We start from the raw sequence: 22,524 nt of genomic DNA, 5'->3' as shown, positions 1-22,524 counted from the left end.
TAAAAGCATTGATCCGGGGTGGTAGGTGATGTTGGCTTTCAGTTGTACATTAGAATTCTTCGATGTAAATGTTTATAGCTTATTGTTTTTCCCATAATTGTAGTGGTGATAGCCTTCTACTGTTTTGAGTGAGATGTGACAAGTGTGTTTGTGTGGCGTATTCTTGATCGCCGCGCCTCGATCGTATCGCCTCGTTCGTTAGCTCTAAATGACCCGCCTTAATCAATGTACGCAACGAGAAGCCCTTTGTCGTGCCTACGATTGTGCTGTGCCTTACGATTAGTGAGTGATTGTAGCTGTGGCTGTCGAGTAAACGGAGTGAGGAAATGTCAATGGTGAAGTCGCAGCTTCCGGATGGCTTTGCGACGATACGCACCCGGGGCCTTACGCGCAGCAAGAGCCGCGCCGAACAGTATGCACCACCGTCGGTACAAATGTCCGGACGACGATCGACGATGATCGGCGTCGTGCCGCCGGTGATGGTGAACAAAATGAAACCGTCCGGGTCGGGCCCTCTGTTTGAGTGCCCTACCGGAGACAACGTGCACCAGCAGGGGCAGCAGCAACACCAGCAACAACCGAAGCAAGAGCAACTCCGTTACAAGAGTTCTTCGGCGACGGCGATTGCAACTCCTCCTCCGGTTCCGCCTCGTACATCCTCCGAGAGGACAGTTAGTGATCGGAGCAGTAGTGTGGAAACACCAGAGGATGTCGAGGTAGAGTGTGATGGAGGCGAGGTGGAGGAGGAGAAGTTACCCACCGGGGGACGACAGCAGCAAAAACAACCACCCACGGGACCGTACCGTGAAGATGACGATATCTACTACACTTCGTCGCTGACGTACGAAACGTTCAAGCCGCTAGCGAAGAGCGCCAACCTCGAGATGAAGGTCGGTGACTCGAGTAACTACCTCAATCTGGCACAGTCGAGCGAGTACATCGAGAGCTTAGCGTACGACTTCTCACTACCACCTCTCAAAAGCCCACAGTACATCAACGAACTGAACATGATGCGCACGAGAGCACTGGATGTGTCCGCTGGTGGTAAGGGTGGTGGTGATCAGATGGTTCCAATGCCTCTACTTTTTGCAGCACCACCATCGTACAACACTGCTATTCGTCCCGAGAGCCCACCGTCGTACGCGAAAATTCGTTCGAGTTATCGTTCGACCACACCGGAAAGTCTCGACAATGGGTCTTCCAACTCTTCCACCTATTCACACCCGTTGCATCATGGGAGCAATGGGAGCGGAGGTAGTCGATCCGCCTTCCTGTACGATATCCCCGCGAAAACGATTGTCGCCTTGGCACCACACTCGTTGCAGTACCGGAAGTCATTTAATCACTCCAATTCTCGGACGGATATTATATACGAGGAACCCAAAGCGTTGCATCGAAATGGAGGTACTGCTTGCATTTCGAGTGACACTGACTCGAGCTACGATGGTGGCAGTAGTAGCGGTAATGGGGTTGGTCGTTACCTAAAGATCCACAAGAATGCCAGTGCGGAACTGCTAAACTTTGCGGACATTAGCACGAACATGCTGAGTAGTCGTCCGAATGGATATATTCGGCGGTATGCGACACTCGGGCATCCGGGGAAAGATCTCCGGTACGGTCAGAATGGTACCGGTAGTGATGGTGGCGGTGTTGGTGGTGATGAGGATGAGTTTGGTGCCGGTGCCAAATCGACATCGTCGTTGAATGATCAGGATCTGGTGAAGGTGGACGATGATCTGTTGAACTACAAAATCGGCTGTCAGACAACGTTAAGGAGTAAACCGGTTATACCGTGGTACGAGTTGGCCATTCGCAAAGACCACCGCCAAAGCTGTCCCGCCATGAAGGAGGTAAGTAGTAGAAGTGAAATGTGAATGCTAAAAGAAGTTGATCGGATATAATAGGCTTGTGTTCTTCAGTCTCTAGGCTGCTTCAAGACATTAACATTTGGTTAAGGGAGTGTCTCATCAAGAATTCTTGATTTGATCTTAGGGGTATTATGACGGCTTTGCTTAGCCTCAAAAATTCCTTAATGGAGAGTGTCGTTTACTGATCAGTTATTAGGTAGTTCCGCGGGACAAGTTAATCCATGAGATACAGTTTCGTCGGCAGTAGCCGTGCAAGTTTAATCCAACGAACTTTTTGGAGTTCGGTTGATGATAAAGAATAATTATATTAAAGGCTTATTCCTTTTTGGAAATTTGGAACATTTGTGAAATCTTGGGAAAAAGATGTAGGACTTTCGGAAGTACGGATTTCTTATCCTACCTTTCCATCTCCTATGCTTATTCGAACGATCGTACCAACCGGGCATATGCAAATGAGTTTTCCAATCATGGCAAAGTGGTAATAGTTAGAGCGCAGCAACCGATGAAGATAGCCAAAATGGAAGAGAAGGTTGCTTTTTGTGCCATAAAACAATGAAAAGGAAAAGTTGTCTGTATTTTCTACCGTATGGAGAGGATTTCTTGGTCCCGAGATGGCTTGCTTGAAGCTGTGTTCATAGTACAATGTGGGCGGTTTTCGTTTGTCGGAGGAAATATCTAGGTAGCTCGGAAAAAGTCATCAATCGCAGATTTAGAGATGCTTACGCTGGTACACTGCGGTTGCAATGCGTTAAATAGAGAGAGAGTTAGGTAAAAATGGAATGGTAGTGGCTTTGGTATCTGCTTCCATATCTGGTACAAGCACGACACGTAATGCAAACGAATCTGAAGAATTGCATGTAAAAATAGAAGGAAGTATGTTTGTCCCAAGATGACTCCAGCCGAAGGTCGTTTTCACATTTCCGAAGACTTTCCTGTGTCCACTTACGTGGGATATAAATAATTCAAATCAAAATCTTTGACCCATGGAGTAATTTATTTCTCCTGTACTCTCTCCTAAGGTCATACTAAATTGGTTTTGGCTTACGGCCAGGCACTTTAGATGGCGCTCCGTTGTCCAATCTTACCGGCATTACCGTCCGGAAATAGGGAAGATGCACTTGGGAGATCCAACCATTTCCTCCTCCTGATGGTGGTGATGGCAGAAACTTAATGACCGCAAAAGGTTCAGCTGCTTTCGAAATTGCATATTCATACGTAGCCTTCCCGGGGCAGAAGTTGGCACGGTCCTCACGAAAAATGGTAACGGTCGGTTAAACAGTGTGTGCAGTTTGTTTCTCCTTCTTTTCTTTTGTCGCATTTCCTTGTGTATTTAATTGCATGTTCGATGCACATGCGCTTGTGTTCTCACAACTCCCTTGCTGTGCACTCAACGAAGCGGAAGAAAGGTTAGGTGAACTTGAAAAGTGCGATAAAGCAAAAAAGCAAAGGTTGCAAAGTGAACAGAACCGTAATTCGTAAATGTAATTGATGCCAATCTGCTGTTTTTACAAGGGAACTCCAAGATGCCCAAAACCCTTCAAACGGTTCGTGCTACTACTGGTCGGTAGAAACGAGCGCTGCAATTAGCATATGCTCAATTCCAAACAAATTAAATTAAAATTTAAAATCATTTCACAGCACATCGAGAGAAGCGGAGTAGAAGAACTTGCACTCAATTACGGGGAACCTTTTTAAAAGCAAACTATATTGAGATCAATTCGCTTTTTTGTTGTTGTTGTTTTGCTCTGCTCCTTTTGCACCACATTCTTTGCCAATAGCACAATCTCGGCATCTTTCGTGAGGAATTGATTACATTCCGTGCGCGCGTGAGTTTGCTCCAATTTAGTTTAGGGTCGTTCTCTCTTCCGGCAAACGATTCATTTGAAAGTGGTGTGCGCTCAAGTGCATTCGAAGTAGAGGCGCGTGTACAACTTCAGGGAGTTAGCAACGTGTGTTAACCTTCTCCTATCGGAGTGGCTCAGTTCCAGTAATGGTTTCTGTTAGTTTCTGCTATTTGTGTGTGAACTTGATACCATTTATTTAATTTTTTTTTGCTGTTGATACCGAAGCTCACACAAAGCAAACGATCGAAGGTTGAACGATTATCAAAACCGTAAGCTAACGCGTAAACACGATGTGCGGGGGAATTAGCTGAAAGGAAAATTGAAAAAATAGAGGGCAAGAACTCCATTAGCTTGCACTATTTCGCCATTTCCCGATCACCTCACCATCAGCACCTAAATGTGAAATGTAAGCGAAAGATAAGGTCACACGTTGCCCTGCTCACTTCTGTGCTCCACTCACCAAAAACGGTAAGCTTATAAAGGTATGCTGGTACTCAATTTGCTGGTTGGTCTTTGTTTGGCTTCTAGCTTAAACTCAACTGCTGATGGTGTTGGAATTTTCCTCATTTTCTTATCTCGATACACCGACGATTGGCGGCTTTTGTAGAGCAAGTGCAGGTCAATTCAATCGCCCTAATGGGGGCTTTTTGGACCGTGTCGTACTGAACTAGTTTGTTTTTGAACAGACAGTTATGTGAAGGATCGTCGATAAAAGTTGTCCACTATTTTGGACATTGATTTATGCGCCACTTGGACGGTTTGCCGAATGGAAAATTTTTATCTTCAAATTTAAAAAAAATCAATTATGTTTGTTTTTCTTTATTGTATACGAAGAACCCCAAAACGGGATGCGATAATGTATATTTTGACATCTATATTAGGTGCCGATGATGTGCACTTTTTGGTGCATTTCCGAAATTCTACACCCATAAGCGCTCAAAGCCGTCACTCATCGTTAACCGAAAGTGGTGCTCGAAAGGCAAAAGGAACAGGCTCCGAACATCAATAGAATTTCTTTCGCAACTGTCACTCTTCGAAGCAGAAGACACTCTATTTACCAACGAAAGTGTTCCGCCTTTTTCTTTACCTATCTTTGGAATTTCCCATGATCGTGCGTCTTGTCATTTCCGTTCTCACGGAGTTATTTTTCTCGCACACCCGTAAATGTCGGAAGCAAGAACTTCCAAAGATTTCAAATCTATGGAAGGGAGAATTTTATGATCATGAAGGTTATGTTTTCCTTTCGGGGTTTCTGTCGACTTAATGTTCTTGTACGTACGTGCACGGCTTTCGTTCGTTTTAGAGTTTCGAACCAAAAGTTTTGTTTTTCTTTTCGAATGTAATTTAATTGGTGATCATTTCCGTTCTGCCGTTGCTACGATTCATTCTGGAATGTTTCGCTTTTCCACTTGTTGTGGTTTCACTTTTGTGCTTTTCTTTCGGAGAAAATGGGGAGTCACACAAGTTCACTAACCCTTCTTTCCAAAAATTGATTTTCATCTACATTTCCTCCTAGATTGAAAGACAAAAAAAAAGCTTTAAAAAACAAAAATAGCTCACATGCACGAACCTTTGTTGAGGAATTTAATGCTCTCCTGTCTATTGAATTTTTAACGAAGCTGTTTTTTTTTCTTTTTGCTTTTACGAGATCAACCTAGCATATTAAAAGGTTTTGACCTCCTGTGCATTTTTATTTCATCCCCGACCCAGAACTCTCAAATGGCGGACGGGGCTGGGGTGAGCAATTACACACCCCGAATGGTTGGAGTTCACGCGCGATCTTAAAACGGTTTTCGACAATTACATGCACGAGAGAAAGATAAGTTGCTCATTACGATTGCGCGAGATCACGATCGTCCAAGACACATGCATACATTCATTACGTATGATTGATCGTGCTCTGGGGCGTACCAAGATCTCGCGATCGCGATCGATCGCGTTGTTTGCGAAGGATAAGTGTGTTGATCTTACTTACGTCAGGTGGAGGCCAGGCAATCTCGATACTTTTGGGAGAAGCGGTGGCACGAGGTACAAATGATTGCCTAATTGAATTCATTAACCTCCACGCATATCTCCACCGGCGTCTCCTCGCCGATTTCGGTCGGTTGTTTTGCCTTTGCGGACATTAATTTGCACTAGCCGCGAACATGTCTGCTGATAGCTGTAGCATTTTACGCCATGCATGAGTCGTATGCCTCATTTAAGGCCGACGAGAAACGGAGCACCACCAAGCAGCGGCCACACGCCGGTTGATCGACGCCAAAAGACCACTTAGTTTGCTTAGCGCCGCCATATCGTGCGTAATTCCTTCGTACCGGTGTGCGTTCGTGTGTGAGGTAATATGAAAGCATGTCAATTTTGCAGCCTCACCCTTTACACACCCGATGGGGGGCGCATCGTCATCATCACAGTAGCTGGGGCAACCTTTTCCTTCTAGCAGTGTGAAGAATGTGTTTTTGGAGAGGAAAAAAAGTGTTGTGTCTCCACTGCTAGATGGTGACGGTAACAACATTAGAGAGAACTCATTTGCATATGTCACTCGTTTTCTTTCCCAGACACTACTCTAGCACATTCCCTCTTTGGGAGGTGTCTGGTAGAAAATTAGCCTTACTAGCTATAATTTTGTGGTGCCCTACTGTATGAGCTGCTGGTAGGAAGGAACCAATTTGTGAACCTAATAGCCGAATGTTCGCACGAAGTGCTCGAAAGATTGGATTTAGTAATCATTTCAGCACCATCTTTTATGGTGAGATATTTTTAATATCAACACAATAATTGATATTAAATTACGATAAATCACATCATAATCGTGTGTTCTAAAATAAGATGGCCTGTTTTGTATGTATTTATTTTTTATTTTCATGTGAAGAAATTTCTGAGTGAATAACATCATCTTACGTCAGTATGGATGATGGAATCAAGATGATGATCCACTGGGTGCATAAAGTAAAATCTTTTCAAAGGAGCATCACGGGGGACATTTTTTCTTATTTGCAGTCATTCCTTTCCAATTCGCATGGGGGGTTCTTTGCAAATCTGTGACGTGTGAAAATACGTCCACAAAAGAGCTAAACGCCGCTGTAGGCGAGGAACGGTTCGAAAGAGAGTGGAAGAGTGAAATAAGGCGCAAAGATCATCACACATTGGTAGCACATGGCGCACATGGACATGCTTGATTGGGGTTTCCTCAAAAAAAGGAAAAAAGCTTGTTCAATCCGACCTAGACACACACAGCTGCCGTAACTTTCCCGGTAGCTCTCGCTGTTAGTGTACGGTGCGCTGTGGTTGCCTTTACCGTCCAGCAAGTAACTCTGTTCGATTGTTTTTCTTTCCGTTTGCTTTCTTATTGCGTTACTTCTCGACGGTTGTTCGACCGTACCGGGTTGCAACCATATGGTGCGGTTGTTGTTGCACCTATATAATGCACATATGCAATCGTGCCGTGCCGTATTCTTTGGAACTGTTTGCATGTGTGATGTAGTTGCAGCAACGGGTATGTGTTTACTCAAGCAACTCGATTGGATTTGTAGTTGAGATTTGCTTCTGGGGTTTTTTTTCCTTCTACTGTTTCATTTTTAGTTTGTCATACGCGTACTGTTGTGTGATGTTTTCGATGTCGTAAAAACCCACGAACAGGAAGGCGGTCGAAGGTGAGGAGAAACATGGAAAAAGGTGTGTGTAGGTCGTGTGAGAAGAACGGGAGAAAACGGTCCCATAAGCAGATGGAAGTTATGCTTCGAATGGGAAGAAAGGAAGCACATCTGGCCGGGCATAACATCGATGGTGATGCTGCCGCGGGTCTAAACGATTTCAGCTACATGAAGTAGAGATTTTATGACAATTCTTTTTATACTTCGCCTCGTTTGTGGTGTCGCTTATCCCGAGGTCACAGTTGAGATAATTGTGCATCTGCATAATGGACTTTCGGTGACAGTTTCGCATGCAAAAGGAATAAGTTCTTCGCGCTTTCGTCTTTGGCGCCAAATAGTTATGAAACGATTCGCTCCTGGAGTCCCTGGTCTGCTGAGGTCTGCTTTTTAAAAATGCGTTCAAGATGGTGCAGTCCTTGTAATCTCGTTTTTGGCGCCACAAAAGTACGGTCACAGATCTAAGTGAGCGATTTTATAATGATTTTTACGGCGAACGAATGTGTTTTAAGAGTTCTCCCGTGGTTGTGTATGACGGTCTTTAATAATTGCCCAAAATGTATTTATCCTTTTTAACGATATATTGTGGAAAGTCTTGCCATCGCTTTCCTACTTCATGCAACGCCCAAAAAGAGGTTTTGTTTATTATTACTTTGCATAAAAACACACACGTGTTGGTTTTTTCCGGAGGTTTTAAAATGGTACATTGTTTTGGTAATGAGACCTTGGATTTTAAACTCTAGCAGTAGTGTGGTGCATTCCAAAACAAGCATAAAACACAGCTTGTGAACAAAAAACAAGAAGGGTCGTTAGGCAAGTTCCATGAGGTTTATTTCCCCTAGAGACTAGAAGATCTTTGGTTTCATAATCCGGTTTTTTTCGGCATTGTTGTGTTTTTCTTGTTGTATTCCTTTGAATGTTCGACCCACGTGCCCGTTGTCTTTCCAATAAACGCATTGGACGCAGGTAGCAGCAGCAGTTCCCTTTGCAGCTGATGATGATCGTGATCATCGTGTGTGCGCTTGGAACTGGAGGGCAGCATCTGTCTGTTTGGTTAAGACTATCATTGATTTCCTCGCGGGTCATGATACTGTCCCCAAAAAGTACGCATGTAGAACGGGGAAAAACAGGGTGATAACACAGTGTTGGAGACGCTGCTGTAAACATAAACAAACATATCACGATCGAACAAAACAGAGGATGGAACGTGGTTATGATTTAGTTGTTCATTTTTTTTTGTATTCTTCTCTCGACACTACACCCCTTTTTATAAATATGAGTGAGCGTGTGTGCATATGGTAAGATGGCGTATGGCCTCGTGAGTGGATTAGGAACGATTAGGCACACCGAACCAAACGCCCATTGGAAAGGGATTGCGCAGTGTCCGGCGAAGCGAAGTAGAGAAGCTGCTGAGAGTGCTCCGTGTGGCTTGTGTCACTTGTCATGTTGTGCCCCGATTATTGGAAGACGGCTTGTGGAGCGATACTCCACTGTTAAAGAGTGGTTCAATGTCAATACAACTCCACATTCGAAATAAAGCATGGCCAATTATGCCGATCGACGATGTTGGGATATTCGTGCTGTGGCACGATTTATGTCACTTGAGGCCCTTAAAAACGATCGTTAAATTTGGTAGGTGCACGATGGGATCGGAAATGCATCCGATCTTCGTAATGATTTTATTCGTATTTTTATTGGATTTTTTACTAAAGCGAGGTAAACATCGTAAAATGCAAATTTATTGGGCGAAAGGTGAACGGTCGAGTTTTTTAGCTGAATAAATTGACACCACACGGGGAGAGTTGGGGGGAAGTATATGTATTTCGTATGCGTATCGGTAGAAATTTCCACAAAACAACCAATTAAGTGACGCTAGTTTGGAATTAGTTCGTTAATGATTTTTCCTTAATTTGATTGCTGCGTGAAATCATTCAGAAAATTAAATGCAAGAAAGTTTCATGTTGCAATGGCCGAGGTGTAGCTACTAAAGCAAAGAATAATTTTGACAGACTAACCTTTGCTGTACACGAACGTGACAATTAATGAATGGAAATTAGTAATAATCTGTTTGTTCGAAAAAAAGAAAGCCTTCTTAAGAAGTAAACCAACACCGATTCGACGGTAGTTGTAATGTCAGCGGGTGCTTACTGTATGCGGCAATGTTTTTTTAACTTCGGAAGAGCGAACAATTATGATAATCGAATTAATTAACGTGTATATATTCTTCTGCCGCTGGTTTGCTGTTTTCCTTTTAAACAAAATAACGGCTTGGTTAAACGTGCTCAATGTTTCACCACAGGGGGTAAGAGGGTTCACATAAGCCTGGAACGGTGTTGCAACTGAAAAGATTCACGCCCAGCAGCAGCACTACATGTTGAGTGCTGGAATATTTTTGGGGCAATGTTTATCTTCTTCGGTGCGGGTTGTGCTTTTTAAAAATTGTTCAAAATTAATAATCTTTTCCGAAAAAAGGTATTTTGTCTTGACTTTCGCGCTTGCATGCCTGTTTTTGGCTTCGTAGCCTGTAACTTGGCTGCAACCAGAACGAAACGAGAAATGAGCTCGTGTGGTTTTGCAGGTATATGCGAAATAAAAAAAAATAGCTCTGACCTTTTTTTGCAAGTATATATGTTGCGCATTTTTCAACTTTATTTTGCTACCTCTGCACAACCGCAAATTAGCTATAGTTCGGAAAAGATCGCCGAACCGACGATAAGCCTCGAAAAATCCGACATTGATACAAAAAAATGACCGATTTGTGGTTCCCGTTGACCGATCGAGGCGGCAAAAACAAAAAAAAAACGATTGTAGATTTTTTTTTTCATTTGACAGGAAACTAATTTATAAAATCGATTCCAGTTCGAAAAGTCGGTGACATGGAAAAGAAGGTGTAACTTGCGTTAATGTGACAGGTTTGGGTATTAATAAAAAAATCATGGTCACTAAATCGGTTTGGAAAGCAGTTGAGATCCGATACGATACACTAAAGGACTTAGTAAAGGACTCGCGTAACAGCGTAATGCGTGTACAAAACCATCGTAAATCGCTTGAAACGGCAAACTAACGACCAAATAATTAATAGCACGATCGTTAAACTATGTTTCAGCTGAAACTATATTTTCACTGTGAACATTAACGGTTTAACACTACATTCCTGAGAGCCAGTCCGGTAGCATAAACATAAAACGTCGACCTACGAACAAAAAAAACTCGATCTTGTCCACCAGGGTCCCATAGATGGTGACAATCACCATTTGCCAAAAAGAGTGAAAGATCTATTTTTGTAGAGTGTTAAAGGTGGCGCTCTCCAACCCGTTCGTTCATATGTGTAACGTTCAAGTTGGCGAGACTAATTAGGGTTAGACAAGGTTTTTCGGAGAGGTGGCTAGCTGCTTATTATGCGCTAACACCCATGAGTTATCCCAAATTATCTAATCAAATCTAAATCTCGACACGCGCAGCTACTTCCATAGTAAAAGAGAGGAAAAACACCGTTTGAGTGATGTGATTAGTGTACGAATTGTTATGATCGACAGGTCGAAATGGTCTCCAAGACTCCCTGTAACTTTATATTTAATTAATTATCGGCAAATGGGTAACAGACTATCGGAATTCCTTTTCTTTTTCTTTCTACCAAACTCGTAGCTGGTTTATTTCCTTTCCTTGAGAGGTAATTGCTTTAGGTTGGAAACCTTTCAAAGTGTAGAAGGACGTATGGTCAATGGTCAAGGCTCTTAAATAAACGTACATACGCCACTTACTGTGACGTGATCGTAATGTGGTCAATAACTGGAGTTTTGCGTAGGATGTGGTCGTCTGTTTTTCTCCATCGTGGTTCGAGCATGGAGCCGTAACAGAAAAAGGGGAGTAATTATTTCTTTCCGCACGTCGATGAAACGTTTGATTATTTGTTCGCGATCACATTGCTCTCGATCCCTGCGATCCCTGAGAACTCTGCTATTCTTCATGACTGTGGCAAAAGAAGTCATCGAAGAAGCGGGTTTGTGTTTTCTTTCCACACCTCGCAAGTATCGTTTCACGCCATTGCGTTTTCTTGACGATACGAATAAGTCAAGCTGTACTGTTCGCTAGGCGCGCTCTACTAGTTACAGCATGAGACAACCGCCTGCTCCTTTAAGTGGTAGGCGTACTGTATGTTCGCAGAGGTCAGTTACTTCTCGTGATATGTGATCGTACTCTTAGAGACGCCGCGGGACCCAGTTGGGAATGCAATCAACGCGCGTGACACCCGATTGCAGACATTAAGAACGTGTGCCCTGTGTGTACTTTCCGATCGATGCTGTGTTTAAGGGGGAGTTCCTCTCTTCGTGGACTCTAGACACCTTTCGCAGCAGTAGTCTTCTTGGGCTTAGATGTGGTTGACAACACACCACCGCTTGAGTGTTCTGAAATCTCCCTACGCGTTGAGTGCCTGTGGTGGCTCCGTATGGAAACCAAATTCTTGGGGCAAAATCAGCATGAGATTCCTCCCTCCTGGTTGCCTCACATTCGAGCGTATGTAAGACACTTTTGAATGTCTTACGCGAATTAGAGACACACTTCGTTGTCATCTCGTCTAGCGATCTGGTTGTTGTACCCAGAAGGTGATTAAGGTATAGTCATTGCATGTGAGAGGCTTTTTATTTTTATTTCCCATTTGCAAATAAAGCAAACATAGGTTGGATAGAAGTAGGAGAAGGAAAAATAGAGACTGCACGACCTCGGAAGAAATAATGCTCCTTTTGCATGAAAAGAAATCCTACAGCCGTGAGGTGTGATTATTGGAGCCCATCATCATGACTGCTAGTAGAGCACCTCGAAAAGCCATGAAGATAAGACTCGAAATGCGTATCGAACGAGAAGGTAATTTATGTGACAGGTCGGTCGTGGTCCATTTTGTAACGTGGATGAACGGAAACGCGAAGAAATTGCCCAACGTTTTCTCTGTTGACTGTATCACACTCACGCAACAACGAGGATTTATGGGGTCGTTTACGATGGTACAGTGTGAAAACACACCAAGCCAAGCGTGTGTGATAAGAGCTACTAGCGATGGTTAATCCAGGTGTTTCTGGGTCAGAAGAACGGTCGTTTTTTTTGTGCTACCGTAAGAGCTAATTTTCTATTCGTTTCTTAGCTTTCTGATCCGCTTCAATCCCAAGTCACGTCATTAACCCTAATGCACAAACGATAAAACGAGTTTCGTCAGCATAGATCATACCCGAGCACTCAAACCCATCATTCGGACAATAGTCATCCCTAGCGTATAATGTGTCAGTGTTTATGTTTTGTCTCCCCATTTCTATGATGCGAGCTGTCAAACCAAGCTGTCACGGTTGCAATTTATCGTCTTCCAAATGATGGCTTCCCCTTAGATCGTTCAGTGCTAACGATCAACGGTCGTCATTTCATTTCGATGCAACAAAACACGTGGACAACGACCGAATCCATCCATCAAAAAATCCTACGCGTATATGTGCCTTCCTTTGCCCTGCCTGTCCGCCGTCTTCTGTACGCTCTTTGATGAGTTCCGGAGTTCCTATGGAAGTTGCGTAGGAAGAACTCCACCAGCGGCAGAGCATCGTGCACAACAATTCTAGCGTGTGGACATGGTGGGGGTTTTTTTTTGCTGCACACACCACACGATACGCGTTGGAGAATCGGTAACACTTTTAGACACACGGAGGTCGACACATGTGGTGATGGGCTATTTTCGCCAACAAATCATACCATCGTTCGCGTGTGTCTCTTTGGTACGTGTGTCGGTTGATGTTTCCGCTTCTGGTGATGATAAGCGGATGTGTGGCTGTGATCTCTCTTTGACCAATTCTGCTCAACCGATACGTGGGTGTGAATGTACTTTTGTAGATCCAACAAATTGCATCTATCACCACGCAACGGTTCCTCAAGCAAATAAGCTTGTTAGGCGGACATTGTTACGGAAACATTGAAACTCTGGCCGTTTAAAAACGTCGGGAAAATGGTTAAAATGGTTGTAACGGTGGCAATGCCTTGGAATGAGTTTTTCTTCGGGAGGAAGCTAACGATTAACATTACGTAATTAAAGATGTGTATCGTAGACGACTTGTTGTAGCTTCTTTCATGGCAACACTCCCTCCCCACAATGCCATGTTCCGTTGTCCGTTAGAGGAGCAGCATTCGATGAAGCACGGAATGAAGCCCAATAAACGCTGAATGCTAATTAGAGGCAATCAAAAACAATAAACAGAACAATAATCGCTGATTGTTCGTAATTTTCGTCTGGATCCGTGATGTGTTACCGCGTAGTAGGTAGTAGTAGCAGCAGCAGTACAATTGAGTACTCCTTCGAAGAAGAAGCGGTCAAACAGCGGTAAAAAAACAACAACACACGCACACAACCAGTTAACAATTTTTTAATCATCAGCTGGTTTTTCTCACATCCTCGCACTGGTTGGCTTGCTGCCTGCAAGTCAAGTAGATCAGATGAATAGAGCTGTACAGTGGAGCAGCATCTTCTTAACGATCGATACGATCATCATCTCCATGTTGCGTGTCGTATCGTTTCGCACAATGTTGTGTAGTTAGTACACAAGTGCATTTCAGGATGGGCAATTGCGTGTTTTTACGATCAATGGTAATCAACTTTTCCCGCTTTTGATACTTGCGCGCGAATCAGCGTTGACCAGGGGGTTGCAAGTGAAACCTGTGAGACGTATTTACGCTGAAGTCATTTGCGAGAAGTGTCTTCCATCGATTACGATCGCGCTTTACTCGGTGAAGGAAGAGAAGTGTGTGTACGTAATGACCGAAGATGCGTGTACGGACACATTGAAAACATTGTACTGGCACTTCTTCCACATCCATTAACTCTTCCCAAAGGGAGATGTACAAATTGACGTCCTACTTCTTTACCAGAGTTCGTAGATCGTGACAAACTTGTATAGTTGACATTCTGTCGTGTAAAGCTCATGTAGAATGTATCTATATACTGTTGAAGATGCGTGAACTAATCTCTACTTCCTATTTCTTTCTCTATCTTTTCAGGTGAGTTATGAGTTACTTATTAACGTGTCAAACTCCGCAATCCAATCCATCCTCCGAACGATCGATTTCATGTACATATGTGTTCCTTCGTACTGTAAGTAGAGTACTTCTCACGAGTCGTAATTTGACCCTTTTATGGAGAGGTGTAAGGTGTCAGTAACCGTGCGTGGAAGTGCACGGATGTGTTGTGCAAGCAGTGAAATGGACTCCGGTTTCCGGTCAGCAGTACGTGCATGACGATCGACTCGCAGTGTCTCGGTGGTTTAGTCTTACCATCAGTTCACTAATGAAGTCTTCACAGATTTGTGTTGTATCTACTGGCTGCGTGCACGGTGTATAAAGTGTTCAACATTTCCGGTTCGGTTCTGCATATCTCGACCTATTGACAGATTCATATTGTAGCAACGCGTAAACAGATTCAGTAAATAGCTCGTGCTATTCAGAATTCTTCTGAATGGCATGTTTCTTCTTCACCGCGCTTGGTTGAAATCGTTTGCGTTTCGGTTTTCGAAGAATATCTTCACTTGCTTTAAAGCGCCGAAGTGCGTGCCTGTTTCTGACATTTGAAAAACGCGTTCCAAAATTCTAGCAATTCTAGGAACATTGGACACAAGCGTGTACAACCATGCGGGAAGTTTAATGTTCCGCTCATTCTTCTCATTCGGGCTTTGGCCCACGCTTCTTTTCGTTTCGAAAGTGAAATAATCTGCAAACGGACATCTTTTACTACCGCTTCAACACGTCTCACAAATGTGCTGTGAGTGTTGTTGTTGCGAGAGCAATTTTAACGATTTTGTTTATACAAAAAATAAAACATGCCCAAAATCAATCGCGAGGAGTTTCGCCCCGCTGGTGATGATGTCATTTTTACAATCGTAAATTTTTATCACTTTTGATTATCGATCAGAAATCAGGAGTTTTGGCAATAAAAAAAAAGAAAAACACAATTTACAACTTCCGCAATCCGTATAAGGTAAAATATCATCGAGAAAAAAACCCCCAAAAAGAAAACAAGGAGCCACAGAATCAGTTTATTATGACCATGCCGCGCGTGTGCCATCTTGGGCGATATTGCAAAATTAAGCTATTGGTGGAGCACAAGTTGATGTTAAATTGTGGGTTTTAAAGTAAGCAGTGACTATAAACTATAAAGAATGAGTGTTAAGAGAGGTGGGTAAGTGTGACCTAACCGAAGACGAATGAGAGACAAAAAAATGAATACATTTTTAACTTATTCGGAGAACAGCAGCCGGTCCAATACCCTACCAGAGATGGGATTTTGAAAATCAAATTCATTCGTCATGTTTTTTTTGTTACAGCTCATACTTTTTTATGAGCAGACTGTGTGTGTTATAGCATAGACGCTTCCTTGTGCGCTTATCATTATCGTAGCGTAGTTTCGTATTTCTTCTTGTTTTCCGTTTCGAGCCTTGAGGGCGATTTTTCCACCGCGAGATAATGGCGAGATTATATAAATGGAGTCAATTATGTCGAGCGCTCTTGCACTGCTGTTGTCTGACGGTCTGTCTGTCTGTTCGTCTGTCTGTTCGTCTGTCTGTGTCTCTCTGTGTCTATTGTGGAGGTTTGCGGTTTTGCCCTCCTCCAAGGAATTAGTCCTGGGCTTCATTGTACCGTTGTTTTTCTAATAGCCATTTGCCAGTTTTTTTATGGATGTTTCACCACAACTCCGCTCCAGAGATTCTTCAGCTTCCTGAGAATAAAGGCATCTGCTTCCAACTTTTGTTGTGCCCCATCCAATGGTACACCACCCAATGGTTCATTTAAGTTTTCGATCCGCGCAAACTGCTCCAAGCCATCTGTATGTGTGTAGAAGGAAAGGCCTATAGTGTCATTTCAGTTGGAAGTGTATGGCTCCAAGGTCAGGAGGATGCTTCGATCCTCGCCTCAATCGGACGGCTGAGTGCTGGAGTATACTGGCACGCCATTTATTCTAACCTCTCAATGTGCCATTAGGAACGTAAATCGAGGGATTGGTGGAGTGAGCTCCAATGGAATCACCATCCATCCTCTACCCGCTATTTCATCTCCTTCCGGTCCGGTGTTGTCTCGTGGCAGTAGAAGAATGGAAGGCTTTCTTTCGCGTGATGAGTCTTTTTCTCGCGCACTTCTGGCGCTGTTTGTCGTTTGAAAGCCGCGAAATGGTAGCACACTTGTGGTTTTCTGCCTTTAACTCTACATATCTTCCTTCCATTCCCATCGTGGCAAGGAAAGGAAAGTGTGTATGGTTAGGGAATTCGTAACATCGATTATGCTTTCGGGCAAAATTTCCACCTCATTAGTGTGTGACTTTGAGCGCTTCTCGTGTGACGTGACTGCCGGTTCGCTTTTGGACACAGAATAGAAAATAATCATCCGCTTTGTGTCGATGTGCATGGACCTGGAACGCACAACGAACGTTAGTGGCTGAAGTATTCCTTGGAATCAAGAGCTCATCTCATGTAATATGATGTACTGATTGTTTCCTTTTCGCAGATGGAAACTTTAATCATTGCTTGACCTTTAATAGCAAAGCGCTCGAAACTTTTGCGGACTTTTTTGATGAAAAGTTTTGATTTGAGGAGTGGACAAAAGTGTCCTGTCCATAAGTGCTCTGTACAAAAGAATCCATTGTAGGCAAACAACATTATTCAATTATTCGAAAATGTGAAGCTGTTAATTTTTTTGTAAATCGAAAATGTGCAAGATCTTTTCGAGGAAGAACTGCGTGCTGCAAACATGAAGAATTTGTCTTCAGAAATTATTGGTGGCTTGAAACGTGACGAGAACCAAGAGCCTAAGACATTTGCATACGATCGAAACGATCCACAAAGATCGCTGGAGGTCTTCTATCACCATCAGCTTGGATGAGCTCAAACACTCTTTTCATAACCGGCTGACTGCATACGGTGCATTTTGATTCGAATTTCTTCTCCTCCCATTGGCAATAATATCTCTCGAAAATGTAAACATAACCACCCTGGGTTGTTGTACTACAGTCGAATATACGGCGTTTATGAAGAATGATCGCGAACCGCGTTTTTTGCTATCTTGGGCTGTTCCTCTGTTCTCGTTCGAGTTTTTCATGCGCGATGAAGCTGATGTGCATTCTAAATGGTACTCAGGTGTGGTGCTTTTCGCTCTCTCTCTCTATCTCTCTCTCTCTCTTTCTCTTTTCGACTTTTCAAAACGACCGCCAAGAGGTGATCGCGCGCCTTCGATCTTGGCAGCCGTGGCGGCATGATTCGATGGCGTGACAGCGACGCGACACGTGACACGCGCGTAGCGAAAATCTCTTCACGCTTGTAATGCGCACGCTGGGCGGATTTGCGAAACTGAAACTAAAGTGTAAGCAAAGCGAAAAAAAACGACCACGGTAGAAGATATTTGCTTTGCTCACTGAAGTCGCCGCCGAAGCGACTGACGTGGTTCTTTCCGCTGGAGGAAGCGCTTGTTTGTTTGTTTGTTGTTGTTATTTTCTGGCATTGTTTTTAATGTTCCTTTCTTTTATTACTTTGCCGCGTGGCTGTGCCGAACACCCTTAGCAGGGAAGGACAAGCTCCGTGGCGGCGCGTCAGTTTGTCTCGTCGAGTTTCAGTGGAGGAAAAAAAGAAAGAAATTGCAATCTAAGCATTGATTTAGCACACCAATCGGTTTTAGGGTTAAGGTGAAATTGTGGAACTCGAACCTCTTTCGGTTGGAAGTTAAGGCATTCGTTTCGTTTCATTACACTGAAGCTGTAGGAGGACGGTTTCCGTGGAGGTGCGGCAAAATGTTAAATCGATCACTAGCAGGGTGCAACTAATCGCGCGCAACGGATGCGTGAAGAAAGCCTTCACTCTCTGCCAGCAAGATTGCGATCGATCCCTCTGATCCGATGGTACGAGAAGTGTCAAGATCCTTTCCTCTTGATCTTTTCCTAGCGTCTGGGGCAAAGTAGGAAGAGGACGTACCCGTCCGGCACATTGTTTTGACATGTTTCCGATCCGAATGATTGAACCGCGCTCTTCGTCGGTTGCGGTTTTTGCTTTTTCTTTCCTCGCGGCCCTTCCTTCCCTGTCCGTTCCGATTGCCTCTGAACTCGTCGAGAGTGGGATGAATTTCAACGATCACATTACGTTTTAACCTCCACGCTCCTCCAAACCTCCAATTCTGAGATGCATTTCCAGTGATCGTAATGTGATGATCGTACCACTACGGATAGAAGAGGCGGATCACGTCGATGAAGCGATTTAGATTTATGACCCATTCTGCGGAATGTGAGTGCCACTTCACCTAAATTGAACCTGATGGAACCTGAGCCGGCCGGATCCGGAACTGGTCGTTCGAGAGCCAAATCGCATCCAATTTATTAGCCGAATTTTTGGTCGGATGTGGTCGCAGAGATACAGAGACGGAGAAAGAGGAGATGTATCGAGTTAATGTTTCGGTATCTCCAATAGATGTCAAAATGTCTGCGTCTGACGTCTTATTCAGCATTAAGATGTATTAGCCGTAGATATCTGAGAGCTGGGAGGAGTTTGTAGCAGCAAAGCTTTTTTACTAGGCATCATTAGCCTACGGGTCATCGTGTCTTGAACTCTGGAGGGCTCTCGTGAGCCTCACCTCGATAGAGGTTTTCCGCAAAACGAAAAGGCCAGCAGTTCGCGACGTACAAATCATTTACCAATCATTAGTAGTTACCATAGCACTTACCAATCAGTCTCGTTTGTATTGCGAAACGAACAAACCTTCGAGTGTAATGTTTGATGTAATTGGCGATTTGAATTCGCAATCACCGTATGTTTATTGACGCAACGCAGAACTCTAATCGGCTTATCAGTTGTCGCGTCGTGATTTTGCTGTCGTGAATCGACCAAACCCTTTTCTTATCATCCACAGTTATCAGCTTTTGGTGACAAGACACTTCAACACGTTGCTTGCCAAACGAGCTATTTATCTGTGATTTGGGGCTCAAAAAAGAAGATATTTTAAATCAAAGCACCAAGGATCGTATCGTTGGGTGCATTCTATTCGTTTTGATTTGATTTATTGCAAAAGGTCGACGACAACAACAAACACATATTGCGCAAATTAAGTCACGTGTATGCTGACATGCTTATATTTAAAAAAGGGGCCAAGAATCGCCATACGGGAGCTGAATGCATCATGAAACATCAAAGTGTCAACGAAGCAATGGGAAGTTCAATGTCAATTATTATGACCCGCACACATAGGTAGGTAGGCACGGAACGGCATGCTCAGTAGGAAAATTTATGTATTTTTATCACACATAAAAGTGTGTTCCTGTTCGTCCCCAAACCGTGTGACACACGATGACACAACGAACGAACACAGACAGCAGGCTGGCAATGCGATTAACCTTTTTCTCCGCCTTTCACGTTCAGCTTTTGATCGAGGTTTGGTTAGAACGAATTCCATTGGTAAAGGGTTTACCCGAACATGGGGAAAGCAAGGTGCTAAGTGAAAGCAGTCCGAGCTTGTGCGTGCGTGATTTGAATATCAAACGCGATTTTTCTGGTACGTCGTTAGTTGTGGTGTGTGGTGGGCACCATTTTCCACACGATTATTTCCATGTTATTTTGGGCGAGTTAAGCGACCGGGGCGTGGAAAACTGGTGGATGACTTGGTGACAGCAAAATTGGCAGTCCCATTCGATGTTCGTTTTAAGGTGGAAATGTTCTTTCCCATTCCTGTGGCTAACGTACCGTGTGTGTTTCACTTTCGAACGAGTTCAGTTCATTGGACGGGTTATGTTTGAAATTCAGCCAGTCGGAAAAAGAAATCAGAAAAAAAAGAAATCTCCATTTTATTCCTAAAGTCTGTCTAGCCGGGGAACGAAATGGTCCGAAAGCGTTGTAAATGTAATCAAATCCCACGAAACAGTTTGTCCTTTTGTGTGCTCCCAAATGCAGACACACAAACACCTATTAGGTGACCTCAATCTATTAGCCCTTCGCAGTCCTTTGCCTGGTGTCTAGATCGCGTAAACGGTTTGCAACCACACCCCACCTAGAAATCCCTACCGGCAATAGGAGTAAAATCATCAGTTCCTGCACTGCTCTGAAGTGTAATAGCAATGAAATGGACGAGCCAAAACCAGGCAGTCATGCTGAAGGCTGATTTGTTTCTCATTATTTATCTTCCTCGTTGTGGAGACCTGAAGCAATTGCTTCGTTCGGACACGCATTTGGAACGCGTACGTGTGTGTAATGTGTCAGTTGGTTTGGTAGATGAAAAATGGTGTGGCACATTTGTTCTGCCGAGTCTCCTTCAGGCGCAAGACGTGGTGGAGACATTTCGTGATTCATAACAAGCTGTCCCACTCACGGCGTAGGGACTCGACTAGTCGATCGTAGGTATTTATAGCATTATCAGATCTGTAGCACTGGAAAGAAAAGCTCTTCCCAATGAGCTCTCGCTTTATATTGGAGTTTTGTTTCCCTTGAGGGACGAAAGTCGCGCGGGAGTGATGTTTGTTTAAGCTTCTGAATAATGACCGTTACCGTGAAAAGTGGTGGTTAAGTGGAAAATAAACAACGAGATATCTCGTGTAGTGAAGCCCGGAGGGCGCCCTGTGTGTTTAGCTTTTAGCTCATTTTCTTTCCAATATCTCGTACGTCCAACCTCACATGTACCAACAGAGAAAGATACGTGATACACAATACCGAACCATTCGTTGAGGTCATCATTTGGCGAATTTAAATCCCATCGCTAATGGTTGTCAGTGTTCCATCTACACTCTAGTCACACAAGAGCCTTTTGGTATTGGGGCGCTTATATGCCTGTAGGCTTTCTAAACTTCGTTATTTTTCGCTTATTTTCCAACGGTTGAATGCAATGGCAATTGGCTCCACACACAATTGAATGAATCCATTCAACACTCTTACATACCGGCAGCCGTTTGACCGTCGCTACCTACCAAGAGATTGATGGTGAAAAATTGCAGAAAAATCATCCCCGCTTTCTTTGGTGCACGAAATGCACCGGCGGGGAAGGTTGAAGATATATTGACGGGATGCCACGATTTTCCAATCAACCGACAAAACGGACTCCAAATCGGGAAAGCCTTCGGGGTGAGACAGGGCTAAAGTGAAACTGTTTTCAATTGATACCCGGAAAAAAGGAACTTCACGCCAAAGGGGCTAAGGGGGGAGTGACCTACGGCGCAGGGTGACGTATTTGTTATTTGTTTCCTCCGCCCAGTGTGGACCATTTGTCTTCGTCGTGCAAATAATTCCGCCGTGAATATAGTGAGCTCTGAGTGCAAGCGTGCGTGTGTAAGAAAATCGTGACCCGCATCCTTTCCGTGCCTTATTTACTTCCACAATTTGCAGCGCGTTGCCAATTTTTCCCCCTTTTCCGTAATATGGTGCTTTATTTAAAGTTTTTATTTTTTTGCCAATTGTGTTTATTTCACGTAGGAAACATAAGTTTCTGGTAAAACCAACGAAGGGAAAACTATTATCTTTCTTCTCCGCTCGTAGAATGTGAAAGTTTCATGTTTCTCCCTTTCTTTGTGTGGTGTTTATTTACTCGATTTGGAATGGGGTGGTACAATTTGTATTATTTTAAGACTGTTTCTTTAATTGTCATTTGCTGGAGGGAAATTCTGTTTACAGGTTCAGGGGCTAGTGAATGTCGTCATCGTTAAAGCGTGAGAAGCAAATAAAACATTTTCCCCTTCGTGCACCATTTTTTAACAATTCATAATGAATCTCGAAGTGCGTGAGAATGAGTGTTCTTGTTTGTCTTGCCGAAACCTTTTCGAATGTACCGGAAACTATGTTGAAAGAAGGGGGGCGTTCAAGTGTGTAAACAGACCAATTTCAAGGTTATCCGCACAATTGATCTATTTGTTCAAAGCAATCTAAAAATTTCTTTTCTATTTTTTTCTTTCATAACAATTTTTTGATGCTTTGAGCTTGTTTGATAGCTAATAAGTTAACAAAAAGTATGTTTGGCAAACCTTCTCAAAGAATTGCAATCTTTCTTTTCCCCAAAAAAGGGTGTAATTTCTTTACTTTTTTATTATATATGAGTAAGATAGTCATAGAAGTAGAGTTCGCTAAGCTAAGAAGCATAGTAGAACCGTTCACGATTAGGAAATACACTTAACGTTTGAACGATCAGAGCAGCACC

General features: G+C 43.5%; 1 protein-coding gene across 1 annotated transcript in view; it reads left to right on the top strand.

Annotated features, from left to right (window-relative positions):
* LOC125763362 (protein sickie-like) overlaps positions 1–22,524 on the top strand; it is a 52,594-nt gene that overhangs the window by 14,586 nt on the left and 15,484 nt on the right. The window contains exon 2 of the mRNA XM_049426437.1: positions 104–1,850. Within this exon, the coding sequence (XP_049282394.1) occupies positions 327–1,850 (1,524 nt within the window). The 5' untranslated portion in view covers positions 104–326. The remainder of the gene's footprint in view (positions 1–103; positions 1,851–22,524) is intronic.

This window comes from Anopheles funestus, chromosome 2RL, assembly GCF_943734845.2.
Source record: "Anopheles funestus chromosome 2RL, idAnoFuneDA-416_04, whole genome shotgun sequence".
In the NCBI taxonomy this organism is placed as follows: Eukaryota; Metazoa; Arthropoda; class Insecta; order Diptera; family Culicidae; genus Anopheles; species Anopheles funestus.
The sequence above is the reverse complement of the archived record's forward strand: the minus strand, read 5'-3'. Positions and strand labels throughout refer to the sequence as shown.